Source organism: Puma concolor, chromosome B1 (genome assembly GCF_028749965.1).
Source record: "Puma concolor isolate L17-30 chromosome B1, mPumCon1.1.hap2, whole genome shotgun sequence".
NCBI classification, from domain to species: Eukaryota; Metazoa; Chordata; class Mammalia; order Carnivora; family Felidae; genus Puma; species Puma concolor.
The window spans coordinates 41,105,973-41,126,177 of record NC_141670.1 but is presented as its reverse complement, the minus strand read 5'-3'; the positions used below and the strand labels follow the sequence as shown (position 1 = coordinate 41,126,177).

The 20,205-nt window shown below is 41.0% G+C and overlaps 1 protein-coding gene across 2 annotated transcripts in view; it reads left to right on the top strand.

Moving 5' to 3' along the window:
* Nucleotides 1–20,205, top strand: part of AP3M2 (adaptor related protein complex 3 subunit mu 2) — a 111,008-nt gene that overhangs the window by 79,568 nt on the left and 11,235 nt on the right. Inside the window, exons 1-4 of one of the 2 annotated variants that reach the window (XM_086703604.1) lie at nucleotides 7,529–7,648; nucleotides 9,342–9,684; nucleotides 13,225–13,396; nucleotides 17,379–17,516. In XM_086703604.1, coding sequence (XP_086559730.1) covers nucleotides 9,412–9,684; nucleotides 13,225–13,396; nucleotides 17,379–17,516 — 583 coding nt within the window. In that variant the 5' untranslated portion in view covers nucleotides 7,529–7,648; nucleotides 9,342–9,411. Of the gene's footprint in view, nucleotides 1–7,528; nucleotides 7,649–9,341; nucleotides 9,685–13,224; nucleotides 13,397–17,378; nucleotides 17,517–20,205 lie in introns of those variants that run through there. The other variant, XM_086703605.1, reaches the window with a different exon arrangement.

Below are 20,205 nucleotides of genomic sequence, written 5' to 3'. Positions count from 1 at the left end.
TCATGTTCATTTGCTTTTTGTCTTTCCTCCTTTTTTGTGTGTGTGGAATACAGCTTGAGGCCTGGAGCCACGACAGCAATGTTGTGAGCATGAAGGTGCAAGTTCCACCCTAGGAAAGGTGGAATGCCAACCTACGAGAAGCCTGAATCCTTGATGCGAAGCTGATGTTCCAGCCCTGGGTTTCTTGCCTCTCAACTTCTCATAATATGAGAAACATAAACCCCTATCTTGTTGGAGCCAGTATTATTTAAGTTTAGGTTTTCTGTTACATGCCCCTGAATGTAATCCCTGATGGCTCCAATTTAGGATAAGAACAGAGTAGGCTAGTAATTCAGTTTTATTGAATGAGCTTTTTTTTTCTTGAACACTTACTAGTTGCTTACATAATAGTCTGTATATACACCATCACAGGACATATAACATAATGATAATTCATTCACCTAGTCATATAATGAAACAATTTCTTCCTCCACTGCCTAAAGGTAAAGAAAAGGGGCTAGCTATATGAAGACCAGGGGGAAAACCTTTCAAGCAGAGAGAACAACATATTCCAGGGCCTAGAAATGGGGAGTGGGGAGGGTGGGTTGGAGGAGGGACAAGAGACTCCATTGGAGAGAGGGGAGGAGATAGATAGATGTGCATTAGTCTGTTCAAGCTGCTGCAACACAAGTACATAGACTGGGTGGCTTAAACAACAAACTGTTATTTCTTTTTTTTTTAATTTTTTTTAATGTTTATTTTTGAGAGAGACAGAGACAGAGTGTGAGTGGGGGAGGGGCAGAGAGAAAGGGAGACAGAATCTGAAGCAGTCTCCAGGCTCCAAGCAAGCTGTCAGCATAGAACCTGACACAGGGCTTGAACTCACAAACTGCGAGATCACAAACTGACCCGAAGTCGGACGCTTAACCAACTGAGCCACTCAGGCGCCCCACAAACTGTTATTTCTCACAATTCTGGATGTGGAGAAGTGCAGGGTCAAGGCACCAGCAGATTTGGTGTCTGGTGAGGACCTGCTTCATGTTTCATAGACAGCCATCTTTTCTCTGTGTCCCTACATGGTGGTAAGTGCAAGGTTCTTCCTTGGGGTCTCCTATAAGAGACGGATTCATGAGCACTAATGAGGACTTCACTCTCATGAACTAATCACACCCCACAGGCCCCATTTCCAAATACCATCCTATTGGACTTTAGGATTTAACATATGAATTTTGAGGGGACACAGTCTATAGCAAGGTGGTAAAGGCATTTAAATTTATGCTGTGGGAAAACATTGAAGGGTCTATGCTGCACATAACCATTCATAGTTCTTTTAAACTCACTTTTGCTGCTGTACAGAAAATGAATTGAAAGGGGTTAGAGTGCAATGGGGAGACCAGTCTGTAGGTGTTTCAGGCAAGAGGCGACGGTGGCCTGGATGGGGGTTGTGACAGTGGAGTTGAAGAGAGGATGGATTCCTGATATACTTTGGCGATGGAAACATCAGGGTTTGTTTCTAGATTAGATGTGGGCACAAGGGTAATGGAGGACTTCAGGATGATTCGTGGGTATTGGTCTGAGTAGCTGAATGGATGATGATGTTGTTTACCAAGATGGGGAAAACTGGAGGTGGTGCAGGGCTGGAAGAAGGAACAGATTTGGGAAGAAAATTCAAGAGTTCCTTTTTGCCCCGTTAAGATGTCTGTGAGGCACGTAAGTGGAGATGCCAAGTGGGTAATTGGATATGTAGATCTGGAGGTTTATGAAGAGGTTGAGGTTGGAGGTATTAAATCAAAATTCAATAATGAAAAGAGTACTTACACTCATGAGGTAATCTATGCAAGGAGTGTAGAGAGAGAATGAAGGAACATCTAGCAAGAAGACACAGAATAGTGCTGTGCCCTAGGTGGACCTGTTATAAAGTCCAGGGATATCCACAGTTGGGTATTTCTGGGGATAGCGTCTAGGGAAGGAGCCATTTGATTCCATGACTACTTTCCTCAGGAGACTAGAACCAGGAGGCCAGCCTGAGGCTGCAGTGAGAGGGACGCTGCTGTCTTCTTGTCAGGCAGGGTTTGGATTTCAGGAACTTGAGCTGGCTTTGCTGGGGTTCCTGAGTAGGAGGGTTAGAGAGCACTTCTGCCACCTGGAAGCAGGTGTGCATCCCAGCATATCCTGATCACATCACCTCTTGTGATCTACATTGTCAGGTGTATGTTCCTTTTTCTGTTCATTTCCCCTTTATGATCCCCAAGTCTTTAGACAAGCTTTGTATAAGCATCCATCCTGGTCCTTGCTCTGCTGTGGGAAATTAAAAACTAGTGTGTCTGTACTGGTGTTGAAGAGTTAAAGGAATACTAATCTCCCAAGTCCAGCATGGTGGGGAGTAGCAGGAGGTCCCTAAGAGGAAGATGGGTCTCTTGTTGGAGGGTAGGGATGTTAGGTTTAGGCTCTCCTCTCTGGAAGGACAGGCTCCTTCCATGACCAGCCTTTAAGGAGCTGCTTTTGAGTTTTTAAAGACACCAGGTCCTTTCTTTAGAGTCTTTTTTTCCACATTAGATTGTAAACTCGAAGGAATGCTTTAATTGCCTTTGTACCCTCAGTGTCCAGGCGGCAGTAGGCACTCCATAAATATTAGTTTAATAGATGAATGAATGTATATTAGGCATTGAGATATGCACACTGTGGCTCTCAACTGATTTACAATCCAGTTGTGGTGATCAGATTGCATACCCAAAGGTGTGGCACAGTGTCATAAGCACTGTAGGTTATATGAAGGAGCTGTGAAATGCTACTTAATCACAGAAGAGGGAGAAATTACTTCCAATGTGGGGGCATCCAGCTTGGGACAGATTTTGTGGAGGAGAAAACATATGGCTGGGCCTTGAGGGCTGGAAAGAATTTCTACAAATAGGGTGAGTAAGAGACAAATACATGCCAAGTAGAGGGATCAGTGAAAATACAGACATTGAGGGAAGGCATTCTGTTTCTTCAGTGCACGGCCAGGAATGAGGTCTGAGACAAGAGAGGCCTTGCTCAGCGAGATGACATTTTTAGGGCTCAGTAGTGGGGCCCCAAAACCCCTCTCTGGCTTTGATCTGAGACAAGAGGGGCTTTGCTCACTGAGATGTGTCAAAGCCAGAGAGGGGTTTTGGGGCCCCACTACTGAGCCCTTAAAAATGTCTTCTCAGTGAGCAAAGCCTCTCTTGTCTCAGACCAAAATATTAGTAATAATATTACTAGCTGAGAGCTGAGATTGCCTTCTCACAGTAGACAAACAACTCAGTAGTGAGAGCTGTTAAACACTGTGATAGTGTGTCAGTGGCACGTTTAGAAAATCTTTTCCCAGAGATTTTTATGCATAAAATAGACTTGCTATTTGTCAATGGTTTCCTGTGGTCCCTCTTAATACCATGACATGGTACTATATGAGCTCCCCAATCTATGATGTTTGATTAAACTAAAAAAAATACTTGGGTGTTGATTTTGGACATGACCCTTGGCATGGCTATGGATGCATTCATGCCCCCTGTCCCTCCCGTCAATGTGGCTCTCTTCCAATGATTCCCATCTCAACAAATGACACTTGCATCCATACAGCTGCCCAAATCAGAAATCTGTGAATGATCCTTGATGCCCCATTCCTCCTTACTACTCAATTTCTAATTAACCCCCCATCATTCTACCTCAAAAACACCTCTAGAATTTGTCCAGTGCCCTCCGGTCCCCCATGCTGGCTGAAGTCACTAGCATCTGTCACATGGATTGCTGCAATAGTCTAAATGACCTCCCTACCCTCAAGCTGGGCCTTCTCTAACCCATCCCACATCCCTTGTCTCTCTGAAATGTCCATGTGAAAGCACTTCCCTTTCCCGCTTAACATTTCTTCACTGGGGCCCCAGGCTTATGAGAGAGGCCAAAGGTGTGCAGTCTGGGCCAGACTGCTTAGATCTTCCTGTGTGCTTGAACTCCAGCTTGGCTACTTACCTATTTACTTGACCTCTGGCAGATTACTTATGCACCCACTGCAGTTTGCTCATCTATAAAAAGGGGATCATGACAATAATTCATTTTAGAGTAGTTGGGAAGACTAAATGAATCTGGATCTTCCTCTCCTATGTGAACCCTTAAATTCGGAGTGCCCCCGGACTCTGATCCTCTTCTCCATACTCATTTCCTTAGTCATCTCAACTGGACTCTTAGCTTTAATATCCATATCCTGATAACTCCCAATGGTACATCTCTAGCTCAGACCTCTCTCCTGAACCCTAGATTCATATATATCCAGCAGCTTCTCAACATCACCACTTGATGGCTAATAGATACATTAAACTTACTATGTCCAAGGCTGAACTCTGAATTTTTTTCATTCAAACCTTCTGTGCCCAAAGTCTTTTTAAAAATTTTTAATGTTTTATTTATCTATTTATTACTTTTTAAACGTTTATTTATTCTTTTTTTTTTAATTTTTTTTTCAACGTTTTTATCCATTTATGGGACAGACAGAGACAGAGCATGAACGGGGGAGGGGCAGAGAGAGAGGGAGACACAGAATCGGAAACAGGCTCCAGGCTCCGAGCCATCAGCCCAGAGCCTGACGCGGGGCTCGAACTCACGGACCGTGAGATCGTGACCTGGCTAAAGTCGGACGCTTAACCGACTGCGCCACCCAGGCGCCCCAAACGTTTATTTATTCTTGAGACAGAGACAGAGCATGAGTGGGGCAGAGAGACAGGGAGACACAGAATCTGAAGCAGGCTCCAGGCTCTGAGCTGTCAGCACAGAGCCTGATGCAGGACTCTCGAACCAATGAACCATGAGATCATGACCTGAGCCAAAGTCCGATGCTTAATCTACTGAGCCACCCGGGAGCCCCTCCCCCTCCTTTTAATCTCAGTTGATGGAACCGTCCTTCCAGATACTCAGGCTCAGTAGCTCCTCACTTTTCTCTTATTCTCACTTCTCACATCCCATCCATCTGGAAATCCAGCTGGCTCCTTCAAGCTGCAGGCAGAAACTGACTCCTTACAATGTCAGTGGCTGCACCCTGGTCCAAGCCCCCCACCGTCTCTTACCTGGATTACTACAGTGGCCTCCTGACTGGTCTCCTTCCACTCTGTTCTGTCCACAGTCTCTTCTCCACCCAGCAGATTGGAAAATCAGACCCGGTCACTCCTTTGCTCAAACCTTCCATTGGCTTCTCATTCCACAACTACTACACGCCAAAATCTTTATAAGATCCTATGTAGTGAAGTCTTCACCCTCCACTTTGTAACCTCATCTCCTACTTTACTCCTTGTTCATTCTACTCCAGCTACAGTGCCATCCTTACTTTTCCTGGGACTCCTCCAGGATGCTCTGGTCGTAAGGATTTGGCACTGCCTATTCTCTTTACTGGAGTGCTCTTCCCCCAGATATCCCTACGGCTAACTCATCTCCTCCTTTAAGTCTTTGCTCAAATGTCTCTTCTCAATGAGATGTACTCTCACTACCCTTTTAAAAACCTTAACTTTTCCTGAAGTCCTATGGCATTCCTGATCTCCCTTCTGTTTTTTTCCATTATACTTACCACCCTCTGACATACTATACACTTTACTTATTATGTTTATTGATTATTATTTGTCTTCTCCTACTAGAATGTAAGCTCCACTGGAGCAAGGATCTTTGTTTTATATTCACTGGTGTTATGTATCCAAACACTGGAACGGTGCTAGTACATAGTAGGGCCCACTAGATATCTATAGAATGAATGGGTAGTGCATGGCACACAGTTCTGGACATATATATATATATGTACTTATAATTACAATAAATATTATTATATATTATTTTATATATTATTTTATAAACAAAACGTGCAGACAATTATTAAGCTCACAACCACTTGGCTCTCTGTATCTTCCTAATCTCATCTCCCTTCACTCTTTGTCCAATTCTAGTTCAGCTGTACTTAGTTCTCTCATCTCTAGAGCTTTCCACATGTAATCTTCTCTCTGTCCATCCACCCTTTTATTTGAGGAATATATGTTCATCTTTCAGGTGTCAGTTTGGAAGGACTTCCCTGATTCTAGGTCAGCCCCCTCTGCCAGCAATCCTCCTCCTGCCACCATGTGCTCCTTGCCCATCACTCTGCTTTGTAATTACTTGCTTCTCACTTGTCTTCTCAGCTAGTCTCTGTGACAACAGACACTATGCCTGTGATGGTAGTCATTGCAGCATCCCCAGCACCCAGCACAGGGCTTGATACATGGGAGGCTCTCAGTAAACATTACTGCAATGAATGAGAAAGGCCCACAGCAGTGATTGCATTTCTGTATCTTTGACACACTTGCTTAGTAACCATATGCGATAGCTTCTTGTGCTGCTTCTTAGGTAATAACCATCGCTAACACTTTTCTAACTCAGTCCTCACAACTCTGTGAAGTAGGCACTACTAGTGCCCTTATTTGAGAAGGTAGGAACTTGAAATTTACAGAAGTAAAGGTACTTTCTCAACGTAACAGAGCTGGCAAGTATTGGATCAGGATTAAAACCCAGGCAGTCTGTCACCAGAACTCGTATGATGCCACATCATTCAGCCATTTTGATTTTGGATTTTCTCTTTTACTTAAAAAATTAGTCAACTATCTGTCCTTAGCAAGTATGTAAGAGAACAATCCCTACCACCTTCAATATACATTTATCATGGTCTTCTTTACGGAGGAGCTGCCACTCATGCTTCCTTTCACCAAAGTGAAAACTAAAGCCCAAGCAGGGTGGCAGCCTTGTGGTCTAGATCAACATTATTACCATTAACACCAGTTGCTGTTTTATTGAACACATACTATGTGGCAGGCACCTTGCCATATGTCATCTCATTTGATAACTAATTTTTAGTTTAACTGAAGGTGAAACCTTGTTTTCTGACTTCTACTTCATGGCTCTCTGGATCACAATGATTTAAATCACTTAAAATGTATTATCAAAGTCATTGGAACTCCAATGCAATTTAGAGAGACCTGCCCAACTCTCTCATTTTCAGATCTGGGAACTGAGATTCTGAAAGGTTAAGTGCCTTGTCCAATGTTAAGTTGTCTAGCTGGGGCTGGAAGAGGCCTCCTGCATCCAGGTCCAGAGCTCTTGATGCTATATACAGCCAATCATCTTTACCCAATGTACATAAATGAAAAGGCATCGTGGCTCTTTTTAAATAGTTGTTACTACCCATGGCTTATTATTCATGATGCTATTTCACAATTCATGCCCTGGAAGTCACACTTTTTAGCATCCCCCTCGAGGTGCCTTCCACGTTTACGAAGGTGGCAGCAGCAGCTGCCCCTTTGTGACTGGTTGACTAAGGGCCAGGCGGCCCTCAGACCGATCTCGACAGCCAATCAGGGCTCGGAGCCACAGAGCTGCACCAACCGGAGGTTGCCGAAGCCTCAACACGGTCCAACTGGGAGCTCGAAGCCAACAAGAATGTGACCGGCGGACAGCGATCAATCAGAGGGGAGGAGCGGTTAACTGACGTCCAATCAGCGGCTCTTATGTCCCGGTCGTGGGCGGTGCTGCCGTGAGGCCCGCCGGCCAGCCAATCAGCAGACGAGCGGCCGTCGGCGCGAGTGTGGGGGGCGGCCGGGGGTGGGGCTTGCCCGAGCGTCGGAACTGTGGGCGCTGCGAAGAGCGAGGCTGGGTGAGAAGGGCTGAAGACCCGGTTGGGGTTAGGGGCAGCGCGGGCACGGGCCAGGGCGGGGGCTGGAGGCTGGGGCACACGAGGGTGCGGGCGGGGGCACGCAGGGGTCCCAGCGGGGCGCGGGTGGCAGGGTCAGAGTTAGGAGATGCGGCGGGATTGACCCTCAGAGCTACGGGATATGGCGGGGAGAGAGGTGAGGGACCAACTACCGGGCTGGGGAGGTGGCCCGCTCCGACCAGGTGGCTGAAGGAGGAGGGGACACTGTTGCCATGGCAACGCACGTGTGCTGTGTGGCGACCTTTTTCACCGCCTGAATGTGCGCACACCTTAAATCCGCCTCCTGATCACCCCCACCCTAAAGGGCCTCCATCATCCTTTGCTCGCAGGCAGCTGGGCTGAGACCAAAAATAACCCTGATTAGCAGCCGCCTCTCCTCCTCCCCAGCCTGGTTACTCCCCTCCTCCCCTCCCTCCTGCTGTCTCGTCCCCGGACAGAGGGATTAAGCTCGCCCTGGGGCCCTTGGTACAACAGGCCTTTGCGGTTTGACCACCTGGTCCAGTTCGCAGCCAGCTTGAGGAATGGCCACAGCTGGGGTACAGCGCGGCTGTCTCTTCCTGGGGACTGCACCGTAGAGATGCTGCCGCCTGAGCGACCTGGGGTATCCCTCAGATTTCTTTAAGGCATCCAGTGCAGAGCCTTGTGCATAACAAGTACTCAGAGAATGCGGTCTGACTCCATGAATAAAGACCACAATGATAGCTTTCCACCTATGGACCAGCGCTGTCCAATAGATCTATAAAGCGAACCAGATACGTAATTTTACCTTTTCTGCTAACCACGTTTTTAAAAAAGGTTGTGTTAATTTTAATATATTTTACTTAACCTGACATATCAGAATATCAATATTAACTGAATATTAATTCACGAATTAATATTAAATTACTGGTATCTAAAATTCCTTTTTAAATGCAAGACCTTCAAAATCTGGTGGGAACTTATACTTACCTCACATCTCAGTTCAGACCAGGCACATTTCAAGTGCTCACTGGCTGCATTTAGCTGATGGCTGCCATATAAGACTGTGCAACCATAAGCATTTCTCATTTCATGTGGCTGAATACATAAAACTCCTCAATACTCTTTGAAACTCTCTTCTGTGCAGGGAGCACTGCAATGAGGCAACAAAAAACATGAGGCATGGTCTTTTTTTTTTTTTTTTTAATGTTTATTTTTGAGACAGAGACCGACAGAGAATAAGCGTGGGAGGGGCAGAGAGAGAGGGAGGCACAGAATCCGAAGCAGGCTCCAGGCTCTGAGCTGTCAGCACAGAGCCTGATCCGGGGCTCCAACCCATAGACCAGGAGATCATGACCTGAGCCAAAGTTGTATGCTCAACCGACTGAGCCACTCAGGCGCCCCATGGCATGGTCTTCTTTGTCAAGGAGCTTCCAGACCAGTTGATATATCAGACATCCAAAAATTAAATTGACTTTTAAGTGGTAGTAATTAAGGCAATAGTAAAGATAACCAGGCAGTATATAATTGGCAAACAAGATGGCTGATGAATTATCCTTAGGAATTGTAGGCAGGAATACTTCAGGCTCTTAAAGAAGAGGAAGACATGAATCTACTCTTGAAAGATAGGTAGGTGTTTTGGTTGAGTGGAACTGACCATAGCTTCTTTTATTTTTAGGGTTGAAAATTGGCAGTCCTGAGACTTTCAGACTGAAAAAGACTTCTCTCTCTCACTGACAGTCTCCATCATGATTCATAGCCTTTTCTTGATCAACTCCTCTGGAGATATTTTCCTGGAAAAACATTGGAAAAGTGTGGTCAGCCGTTCTGTCTGTGATTACTTTTTTGAGGCACAAGAGAGAGCTACCGAGGCAGAAAATGTACCTCCAGTTATTCCGACTCCTCACCACTATCTCTTAAGTGTTTACCGTCACAAGATCTTTTTTGTGGCTGTGATCCAGACAGAGGTCCCACCGCTGTTTGTCATTGAGTTCCTTCACCGAGTAGTGGACACGTTTCAGGTGCGTGAATGTGAGGAGGCTCATGCGTGTAAATTATAAAGTGTCTGTATAGTTCTGTTTCCATTGTATTCAGCTTCAATTAAGGAACTTTTTAAAAAATCAAAACTGACTTTGCTCACTTCCTCTCCCATCTGATAAGATCCTTGTTTCTGTTTATGGAACTGGCTGCACCTGAAATGGCACATTGAATACTTCTGAACCTGTTGCATGAGGAAGCCACTCTACTTGGTATGATTATATACAGTCATTTTAGTTCTGGAGATTGGAATCGCCCCACTTTTTATTCATAAATCAGAGGAATTTAGTTTGGGTTTTTCTTTTCTTTTTTTTAGTGGACTTGATGCTAGCCATTGTTAAGTACATTGCTATGAGTTGCATCAAAAAGTAATGAGTGTGTAAAGATACGTATATTTTCAAGTGTTAGAAAAAACTAAGTAATGCTTGTTTCACTCTCCTTGGCAAGAGTAATTTGTGAAGCCAAACTTCATCTTGGGTTTGGAGTGCTTATCCAAAGCGTCTGAGTACTAGTGATGAGCTTTCATTGCAAACTAAGATTGGAAAATCTTCTGTTCCTGTAAGAATTTAAGTGACACATTTTACAAGACACAGTTTTCACTTTGAGTTTTTCTTTCAGGAATAGATTTGAAGATCTTGGGGAGCAGGGTACAGGGGAGGTGAAAGTAAGTTATATCAAGATGTCAGCACTATTATTAGCTCAGGATTTTAGGCTTCCCAGACCCTGGATTCAAATATGGGATCCTCCCTCTAAAAGAATTGCTCAAATTCTACCTCTTATGGTCACTTGCCTTTTATTTTATTTTATTTTATTTTTTGTAATGTTTATTTATTTTTAAGAGAGAGACAGAGCACAAGTGGGGGAGGGGCAGAGAGAGAGAGAGGGAGACACAGAATCTGAAGCAGGCTCCAGGCTCTGAGCTGTCAGCACAGCCAACGTGGGGCTCACACTCACAAACCATGAGATCATGACCTGAGCTGAAGTCGGACACTTAACTGACTGAACTACTCAGGCTCCCCGGTCATTTGCCTCTTATTATTGTCATCATACAATAAGTGAGAAGCAAGGGCCCTTTGGTTTAATTTCTGTGTCATGTGTGGTCTGGAATTGGTCATATGAATACAGAAATTGAGGAATAAGAGAAGAAGAAGAGAATGATGACTCAGATATTATGGTGAAATTAAAAAATAAGTCAAAGAGTCCTTTCATTTCCAGTCATATCTGTATCACATGTCTGGAAAATGAAAATATATTTTATAATTTTTTTCCCACAAATACTTTCTGGTAGTACTATTCTGGGTTTCCAGTTCTCATGTGGCATACCAGTTCTTTCCCACAGTGAAAACCTGAGAATTATAAACCCCAGTATGTGGAGTAACTAAAAGTAGAAGAACCCAGTAGTTATGACCTTAAACTACTCTAATTGAGCCTTATTATGATTTCCACATATGATATTTTACCCCATTCTAAGATTAACAGTCCCATTGGTGAAACCCAGCATTTGCTTCATCCCTCCATAGCAATATTTTGTAATCTATTACGAGACAGGAAGTGAGAAAAGTTGTTTAATCTCGTTGAAAACACAGAGGACTTTGGGATAACAGTAAAGTTCCTAATTTGGAAGTCTGGGACTTCAGAGCTTGTCATTTTTGAAGGATTTGTTAAAAGTAAATGGACATACCCTGATTTTAATGTCTTTTCTCTCTGGCTGCATTATTTGTTTAGTACTAGAATATGATGGAAGAGTTCCAGCGCTAGAATTGCACATAATTTTGCTATAGCAATTTGTCACACTTACAAGTCTTCTTTCCAACTGCTTAGTTCACGTTATGTCTGATTGACAAAATCTGGTGAGGTGTTTTATTTATTTTTCAAAATAAAAACACTCTTGGGAGGAAATGTGTTACCTCCCCCCCTTCTTTTTAAACATTTTTTTTTAACGTTTATTTATTTTTGAGACAGAGAGAGACAGAGCATGAACGGGGGAGGGTCAGAGAGAGGGAGACACAGAATCTGAAACAGGCTCCAGGCGGTGAGCTGTCAGTACAGAGCCCGACGCGGGGCTCGAACTCACAGACCACAAAATCATGACCTGAGCTGAATGAAGTCAGCTGGTTAACCGACTGAGCCACCCAGGTGTCCCCTCCCCCCCTTCTTAAATCCTCATTTTTAAAGAAGTCTTGTTTTAGAAACACATTCCTGACTCTTAAGTGTTCTTGGATATTGCAATGTCTCTGACAATTTTTATTATCTGATGTAATTTTAATTTAGATCACGTGTACAGTCCAGTTTTGGATGTCATGATTTTAGGAGCATGTTGGAAAACTAGAGCATATCCAAAGAAATAGCAAGATGGTGAAATGATCTAGAAACCATACCATAGCTTGAATAGTAGAAGGATCAAACAGGGTTTGGCTGGGAGAAAAAAAAAATGAAGTGAAAGTTAGCTGTCTTCAAATAGCTGTGGGGCTGTTATGTAAATTTGTTCTGTAAGGCAGATCTAGAAAGCAAATTTCTGTTTAGCAAAAGAAAGAACTTTTGAATAATCAGAGCTTTCCATGAATAGAATGGGCTTTCTCAAAAGGCAAATGGATGAATTCAAGAAGGATTGTATGACCATCTCAGAGGTCCTGTAAAAGATGCGACTGACATTCCTCGAAGGGCCTCTAGAAGGGCCTCGCTAAATGACTACTAGCATTTCTTTTTTGTCATCATGCATCACGTTTTACAAAGTGTTTTATAATTTATAAAGCATTTCCACATGTATTATCATTTAATCAATCATGCTTAGTTCTTATAACCTCCTTGTGTGTCCAGTGGTATTATCCTGATTATACTAGTAAAGAACTCAAGACCTGTATCAGTTAGCATGACTTACTCTGGTAAGTGACAATAAGGTTACCACCCAGGTCTTCTGATTTGGAATCCAGTGCTTTTTCCATAACCCAGATAATTTAGTATCTAAGTTTAGCCTGTGTTAGTAAAAAGACAAAGCCTTCTTAGAATCATCCTAGCATCTTAGAGACTTTCTGGTGTGCTAGTTCATCTCCCTCATTTCATTTTATTTCCTTCTCAATTCTTATTTGCTGTATCAGTGTTAAGAGATAGCACAACAGAAAGCATTAAGAAAATTTTTAGGTCCAATCTGGGTCATATCAAGTATTATTATTTTGCATAGTTCTTTCAAATTCTTATTCCTAAGCACATGTAATAGTTTAGGTTCAGTTTTGTATTCGTCATGTTTTGTCTATTTGAAGAAACTAACCCCAAAAGGTTAAATGACTTACTCTTAATTTATAAAAGAAGTTAGTGATGATACTAGTACTATAAGCCAGTCCACTGTTCTATCTACCAAACCGGGTTGCTTAAGAGAACTAAGGTTATGCTTCATTCCTTCATTGCAGAAGAATATTCCAGAAACACTGAGTAAACACATGGACAGGACTAGGTCCTTATTTTTTAGGAAGATTCTTTTTGTTACAATTTCTGAATGCTATATATTCTACATATTGTATTTTCATCAGGATTATTTTGGAGTCTGTTCAGAGCCAGTGATCAAAGACAATGTGGTTGTGGTTTATGAGGTACTGGAAGAGATGCTTGACAATGGGTTTCCATTGGCTACCGAGTCAAACATCCTCAAAGAACTGATAAAGCCTCCCACTATCCTTCGAACGGTTGTCAACACCATAACAGGTATGGAGAAAGAGGAAACCAAGCTGCTGCCATCCTGGGTGTGGCTTTCTCCGGTGTGGTGCACTGTTTTGAGTGCTTGTCTTTGGGGCTCTCAGATGTCCAGGTGCTTTAATTTTGTTCGTTATAGTCTTTGATTATGACCTGAAATATGTTTTTGTTATGTAGAAAAGGCCTTGATTTCAGTGACAATAAAGTATGCTTCTTTAAAAAGCATTTCTTTCTGATTACAGAAGAAGCACATGATTATTAAAGAAATGTCAGAGATACAGAAAAGCACAAAGACCTTGAAAATAACTTAATCACACCATAATTTTGACATATTTTCTGTTTCTTCTAGACAGATGAATAATGAATAGATGCATAGATTTTTTAAAAACAACTCTTGTCTATTTTTTAAAACTTTCATCAATATTTTGTGAACATTATCCCATTATGATACATTTTCTTCTACATAATTTTTAGTGACTTTATAATTTTCTACCATATGGAATAGACCCTAAGTGATTTGTTCAATCCATATTTATAATGGTTCTGATTTTTTGTTCTTTTAAATAACAGGGAATTAACTCTCTTATACCTAAATCTTTGTGTACATCTTCTTTGATTTATTTTCAGTAATAGAAATGGAAGTGCTAAATCAAAGGGCATGCACATTTTAAGGACTTTAATGCATTGTGCCAAATTGTCTTCTAGAAAATTTATAGTTTCTGTAGCTGTTTCTGTGCATCCTAGCCAATCCTATTATTAATTTTTTCAAATCTTTGGCATTTAATAGCTTAGTCATGTCATATTTACACACTCATTTTTTTTTAAGTTTATTTATATATTTTGAGAGAGGGAGAGAGAGAGAATCCCAGGCAGTCTCCACACTGTCAACACAGAACCCTGTATGGGGCTCGAACTCGTAAACCATGAGATCATGACCTGAGCCGAAACCAAGAGTCAGACCCTTAACTGACTGAGCCATCCAGGCACCCTACACACTCATTTTTTATTACTAAGGAAGTTAAAACCCATTCGAGTATTTATTGACTGTTTTTCTTCTATAGTGAATTACCTACTTGTGTCCTTTGCCCAGCTTTTCTTTTATTGAAATGTTTTTCTTTTTTTATACTAACATAAATTTTGTTAATGTTTATTCATTTTTGAGAAAGAGACAGAGCGTGAGTAGGGGAGGGGCAGAGAGAGAGGGAGACACAGAATCTGAAGCAGGCTCCAGACTCCAAACTGGCAGCACAGAGCCCAATGTAGGGCTCGAACTCATGAACTGCGAGAGGATGACCCTGAGCCAAAGTCTGACGCTCAACCAACTGAGCCACCCAGGCACCCCTCATACTAGTTTAAAAGAAGTCCTTTCATTTAAGCACATTAAACCATCATGTATATTTCCAGTATACATGATCATTTGTAGTTCTGTATATTTTTTGAATCCTATGTCACAGATATTTTCTCACAATCTGCCTTTTAACATTGTCTATGGTGTTTTTGTTTAGCCACATTTAAAATTTTCTGACTTAGTCATATTAGTCATTCTGCTTCATTCAGGTTTTACATTGTGGGTCTTGCTTCATATATAAACAAGGGTTTGCATGACATTTGACAAACTGATTGAAAAAATATATATATATTTTTTATGTTTTTATTTTTTGAGAGAGAAAGAGAGCATGGGTGCATGTGCCTGCATGCAAGCTGGGGAGGGGCAGAGGGAGAGAATCTCAAGCAGTCTCCACACTCAACGCTGAGCCAGGGTGTAGACATGGAGCCCGATCTCACAACTGTGAGATTGTGACCTGATCTGAAATCAAGAGCTGGTTGCTTAACTGACTGAGCCACCCAGGCGCTCCCTACCCTGAAAAATATATTTTTTTTAAGTATAAATTTGCAAGAATACCGGGACAATTTTGAAAAAGTACTGCAAAGGTGGATTTTCCTTGTCAACAAATATCAAGCTATATTAAGTTCATATAGGACAGGAGACAGAAACTCATACATAGATAGATAAGCTATTAAAGGGCAAGACAGTTTTGAAAATAAATATTTTTTAAAAAGAGTAAGAGAGGGGCACTTGGTTGGCTCAGTCAGTTAGCGTCTGACTCTTAGTTTTGGCTCAGGTTATGATCTCCTGGTTCATGGGTTCAAGCCCAGTGTAGCGCTCCTGCTGATGGTGTGGGCCTACTTTGGATTTTCTCTCCCTTCTCTCTCTTGCTCCTTCCCAGCTTGTGCAGTCACTGCACTTATGCACTCACTCTCTCCCTCTGTCTCTCAAAATGTGTTCTATCAAATACAAGATATAAAGTTTTGATAATTTTAAAAACATAGTATTGGCCTGGTAATAGACAGATAGGTGACTAAGATAAGGTAGAATGTTCAGAAACAGACCCTTTCTTTCGTAGGAATTTGGTATAGATAGATGTCATATATATCAAATCAATGAATCAGGGGCCAGTTGTTAAATAAACTATATTAGGACAGTCAGCTTTGATATAGAACAAAATGAAGTCCTTCCCTACTCATTCTGTACACTAAATTCCAGCAAAGAGTTAAACACAAACCTTATAATTGTTAGAAGAAAACATAGGGGAATGTCTTTTTGATCTCAGAGAAGGGAAGGTCTTTTTTAAAAAGTGTATTTTCTTCTGGTTCTTTTATGGTTTTACTTTTGGATTTAATTCTTTAGTCTATTATCTTGGTATACAATATCAAGTAAGGCTCTGTTTATTTCTCCAAAATTTCTACCAGTTTTCCTAGCACCATAACTTATCCTTTTCTCCTGTTTTAAAATGATATTTTTATCTTGTACTAAGTCATTATGGATTCTTGGTCTGTTTTTAGGCTTTCCTGCCTTATCATACTGCTTTAATTATTATTACTTTTTTTTTTTTAATGTTTATTTTGAAAGAGAGACAGAGCATGAGCAGGGGAGGGGCAGAAAGAGAGGGAGACACAGAATCCGAAGCAGCTCCAGGCTCTGAGCTGTCAGCACAGAGCCCGACACGGGACTCATCTCATGAACGGTGGACCTGAGCTGAAGTCAGCTGCTTAACTGACTGAGCCACCCAGGCGCCCTATACTGCTTTAATTATTATAGCCTAATGACATGTTTTAACATACGGTGCCTCTTTTTAAGAAAAACACATTTGTTGGGTTTTTCAATAATCTGGATTCATTTAACTCTTAAACTCTTTGTTAGTGCCTGGATCATTTATAAATACTATGGAGTCATTTTTCTGAACTTCTCTTAAATCTAGAAAAAGATACCTGAGCTGAAAGTACCTTTTGAAAAGCTGAAATGTTGTGTAAATATGCTGAATATATGCGTGTGTTTAATGTTTCTTTCTTTAGATTAAAAGGTCCAGGTTACAAAAGAAGGAAATAGATTTTTAATTAGTTATAATATTTCAGAATTTCACTATAGCACTTTTGAATTAAAAAAATATTTTTGATGCTTGTGGGAGGAAAAAACAAGGAATTGATTTGCAACTCTTAGGGAAAGATCTAATTTGTATTATTTTCCTAACATTCAGTGTACATTAGTTGTAGTAAAATGTATACATTTTAATACCTAGCATAAATGTACCTAAGAACGTACCTTAAACTAGAATACTGTTTTTACCCATGAAAATTTTATATTTATGTAGATTACCATCCCTACTGAAAGCCAATACATTATTTAAGCTACAAGCTATTGTGAAATTTGAGAGACCAACTTCAGGTTTCTTTCAAAACCAAAATATGATATCTGTTTCTCAAGTAACTTTTTTAACCTTTATTCTGGTCGAGGAAGCAGACCAGATGGCAACAGCTTTTTAAAATAGACTAGGTTACCCATACTCTTATCTTTTTTTTTTTTTTTTTAATTCTTCAATTGAGTGCATGAAGAGTGGGAGCATAGAAACTCCTAGGGAAGTGTTCTATGATTATTAGATAACTGGTTACATCTAACCACAATGGAATTAAATTACAGTAATATTCATTATCTTAGGAAGCACCAATGTGGGTGACCAGCTTCCTACTGGGCAGCTGTCAGTGGTGCCCTGGCGACGGACTGGGGTGAAATACACTAACAACGAGGCCTATTTTGATGTGATCGAAGAGATTGATGCCATCATTGATAAATCAGGTAGGTGTTTTTAATCTGTTTTCAGAACTGGAAAGTATAAAGATGGGGTGCCTGGGTAGCTCAGTTAGTTAAGTGTCTGACTTCAGCTCAGGTCATGATCTCATGGTTTGTGAGTTCGAGCCCTATGTCAGGCTCTGTGCCGACAGCTCAGAGCCTGGAGCCTGCTTGATTCTGTGTCTCCCTTTCTCTCTGCCCCTACCCCGCTTGCTCGCTCTTTCTCTCTCGCTCTCTCTCTGTCTCTCAAAAATAAACGTTAAAAAAATGTTTTGAAAGTGGAAATAGTCTCCTTCATATAATGCTTGCTAGTATCAGAATTATCCCCCATTCAAGATCATTCATTTTAACTTAGCGCCTACTTTGTTTCAGGCGCTGTGCTGGGTACTAGGAATAGACTTAAATATTATAATGCAGATGACACAATCATATATATAGAAACCCCTAAATACTCGACAAAAACTCTTAGAACTAGTAAACAAATTCTGTAAAGTTGCAGGGTACATAATCAACATATAAAACATTTCTAAATATAATGAACTATTCTAAAAGAAAATTAAGAAAACAGTCCCATTTACAATAGCAACAAAAAGAACAAAATAGTTAGAAATAAACTTAACCAAACTTGTACTCTGAAAATTATAAAACATTGATGAAGAAAATTAAAGAAGACACAAATAAGTGGAAAGACATCCTGTGTTCATGGATTGGTAGAATTAATATTATTAAAATGTTCATACTACCCAAAGTGATCTACAGATTCAGTGTAATCACTGTCAAAATCTCAATAGCATTCTTTACAGGAATAGAAAAACAGTCCTAAAATTCATATGGAACCACAAAAGATTCCAAATAGCCAAAGCAATCTTGAGCAAAAAGAACAAAGCTGGAGACTTCATACTTCATGATTTCAAAATATATTGCAAAACTATGTAATTGAAATAGTATTATACTGACATAAAAGTAGACACATAGAGGGGCGCCTGGGTGGCGCAGTCGGTTAAGCGTCCGACTTCAGCCAGGTCACGATCTCGCACTCCGTGAGTTCGAGCCCCGCGTCAAACAGGCTGATGGCTCAGAGCCTGGAGCCTGTTTCCGATTCTGTGTCTCCCTCTCTCTCTGCCCCTCCCCCGTTCATGCTCTGTCTCTCTCTGTCCCAAAAATAAATAAACGTTGGAAAAAAAAAAATTAAAAAAAAATTAAAAAAAAAAAAAAGTAGACACATAGACCAGTGAAACAGAATAGAGTGCTCAGAAATAAATGGGGCATCTGGGTGGCTCAGTTGGTTAAGCGTCCACTCTTGATTTTGGCTCAGGTCATGATCTCGTGGTTCATAAGATTGAGCCCGCATCAGGCTCCACACTGAGTATGGAGCCTGGGATGCTCTCTCTCCCTCTCTCTGTCTGCCCATCCCCGACTCGTGCTCTCTCTCAAAATAAATAAACATTCAAAAAATATCTTTTAGGGGCTCCTGTTGGCTCAGTTGGTTGAACGCCCAACTTCAGCTCAGGTCATGATCTCACAGTTCATGAGGTTGAGCCCTGCGTTGTGCTCTGTGCTGACAGCTCAGAGCCTGGAGCCTGCTTCGGATTCTGTGTGTGTCTCTCTCTCTGCCCCTCCCACATTCATGCTCTATCTCTCTCAAAATATACATAAACATTAAAAAAATATTTTTTTAATTAAAAAAACAGAATTGGTTAGTCCTTGTGAGGGGCAGTCTTTAAAAAAAATCTTCTAAAAAATTGATTTTTAAACATTTACAGTCAACTGATCTTCAACAGGAGAGCCAAGATTGTACCATGGGGAAAGGATAGTCTCTTCATTAAATGATGCAGGGAAAACTGAATATCCATATGTGGAAGAATAAAATTGGACCCTTACCTCACACCAAAAAAAAAAAAAAAAAAAAAAATCAACTCAAAATGGATTAAAGACTTAAGTGTGAGATGTGAAATCATAGAACTACTAGAAGAAAACATAGGGAAAAAACTTCTTTTTTGGGGGGTGGGGTAGGGGAAAACTTCTTGACACTTGTATGGGCAATGACTTTTTTTGGATTTGACACCAAACGCAAAGGCAACAAAAAGCAAAAATAGACAAAAACTAAAACGTTTCTGCACAACAAAAACAGTCAACAGAGTGAAAAAACAACCTGTTAGAGAAAATATTTGGAAACCATATATCAGATTAGGGGTTAGAACCAAAATATACAAAGAACACACAGAACTCAATAGCAAAAAAAACCAAATAACTTGATTAAAAAGTGGGCAAAGGATCTGACTAGACATTTATCAAACAAAGACATACAGATGGCCAATAGATGTATAAAAAGGTGCTCAACGTCACTAATTATTAGGGAAATCAAAACTACAATGAGATATCACCTCACAGTAGTTATAATGGCTAGTATCAAAACGGCAGACAATAAGTGTTAGTAGTGTTGTGGGGAAAAGAAAACCCTAGTACACTGTTGGTGGGAATGTATATTGGTACATTCATGGAAAACTATCAAAAAAATAAAAAATAGAACTACTTCATGATCCAGTTTTTCCACTTCTGGGTGTATCCAAAGGAAATGAAAGAATTAGCTCGAAGAGGTATCTGCACTCCCATGTTCATTGCAGCATTTTTCACAATAGCCAACCTAAATGTCTTTTGATGGATGAATGGATAATGAAAATGTGAGATAGACATG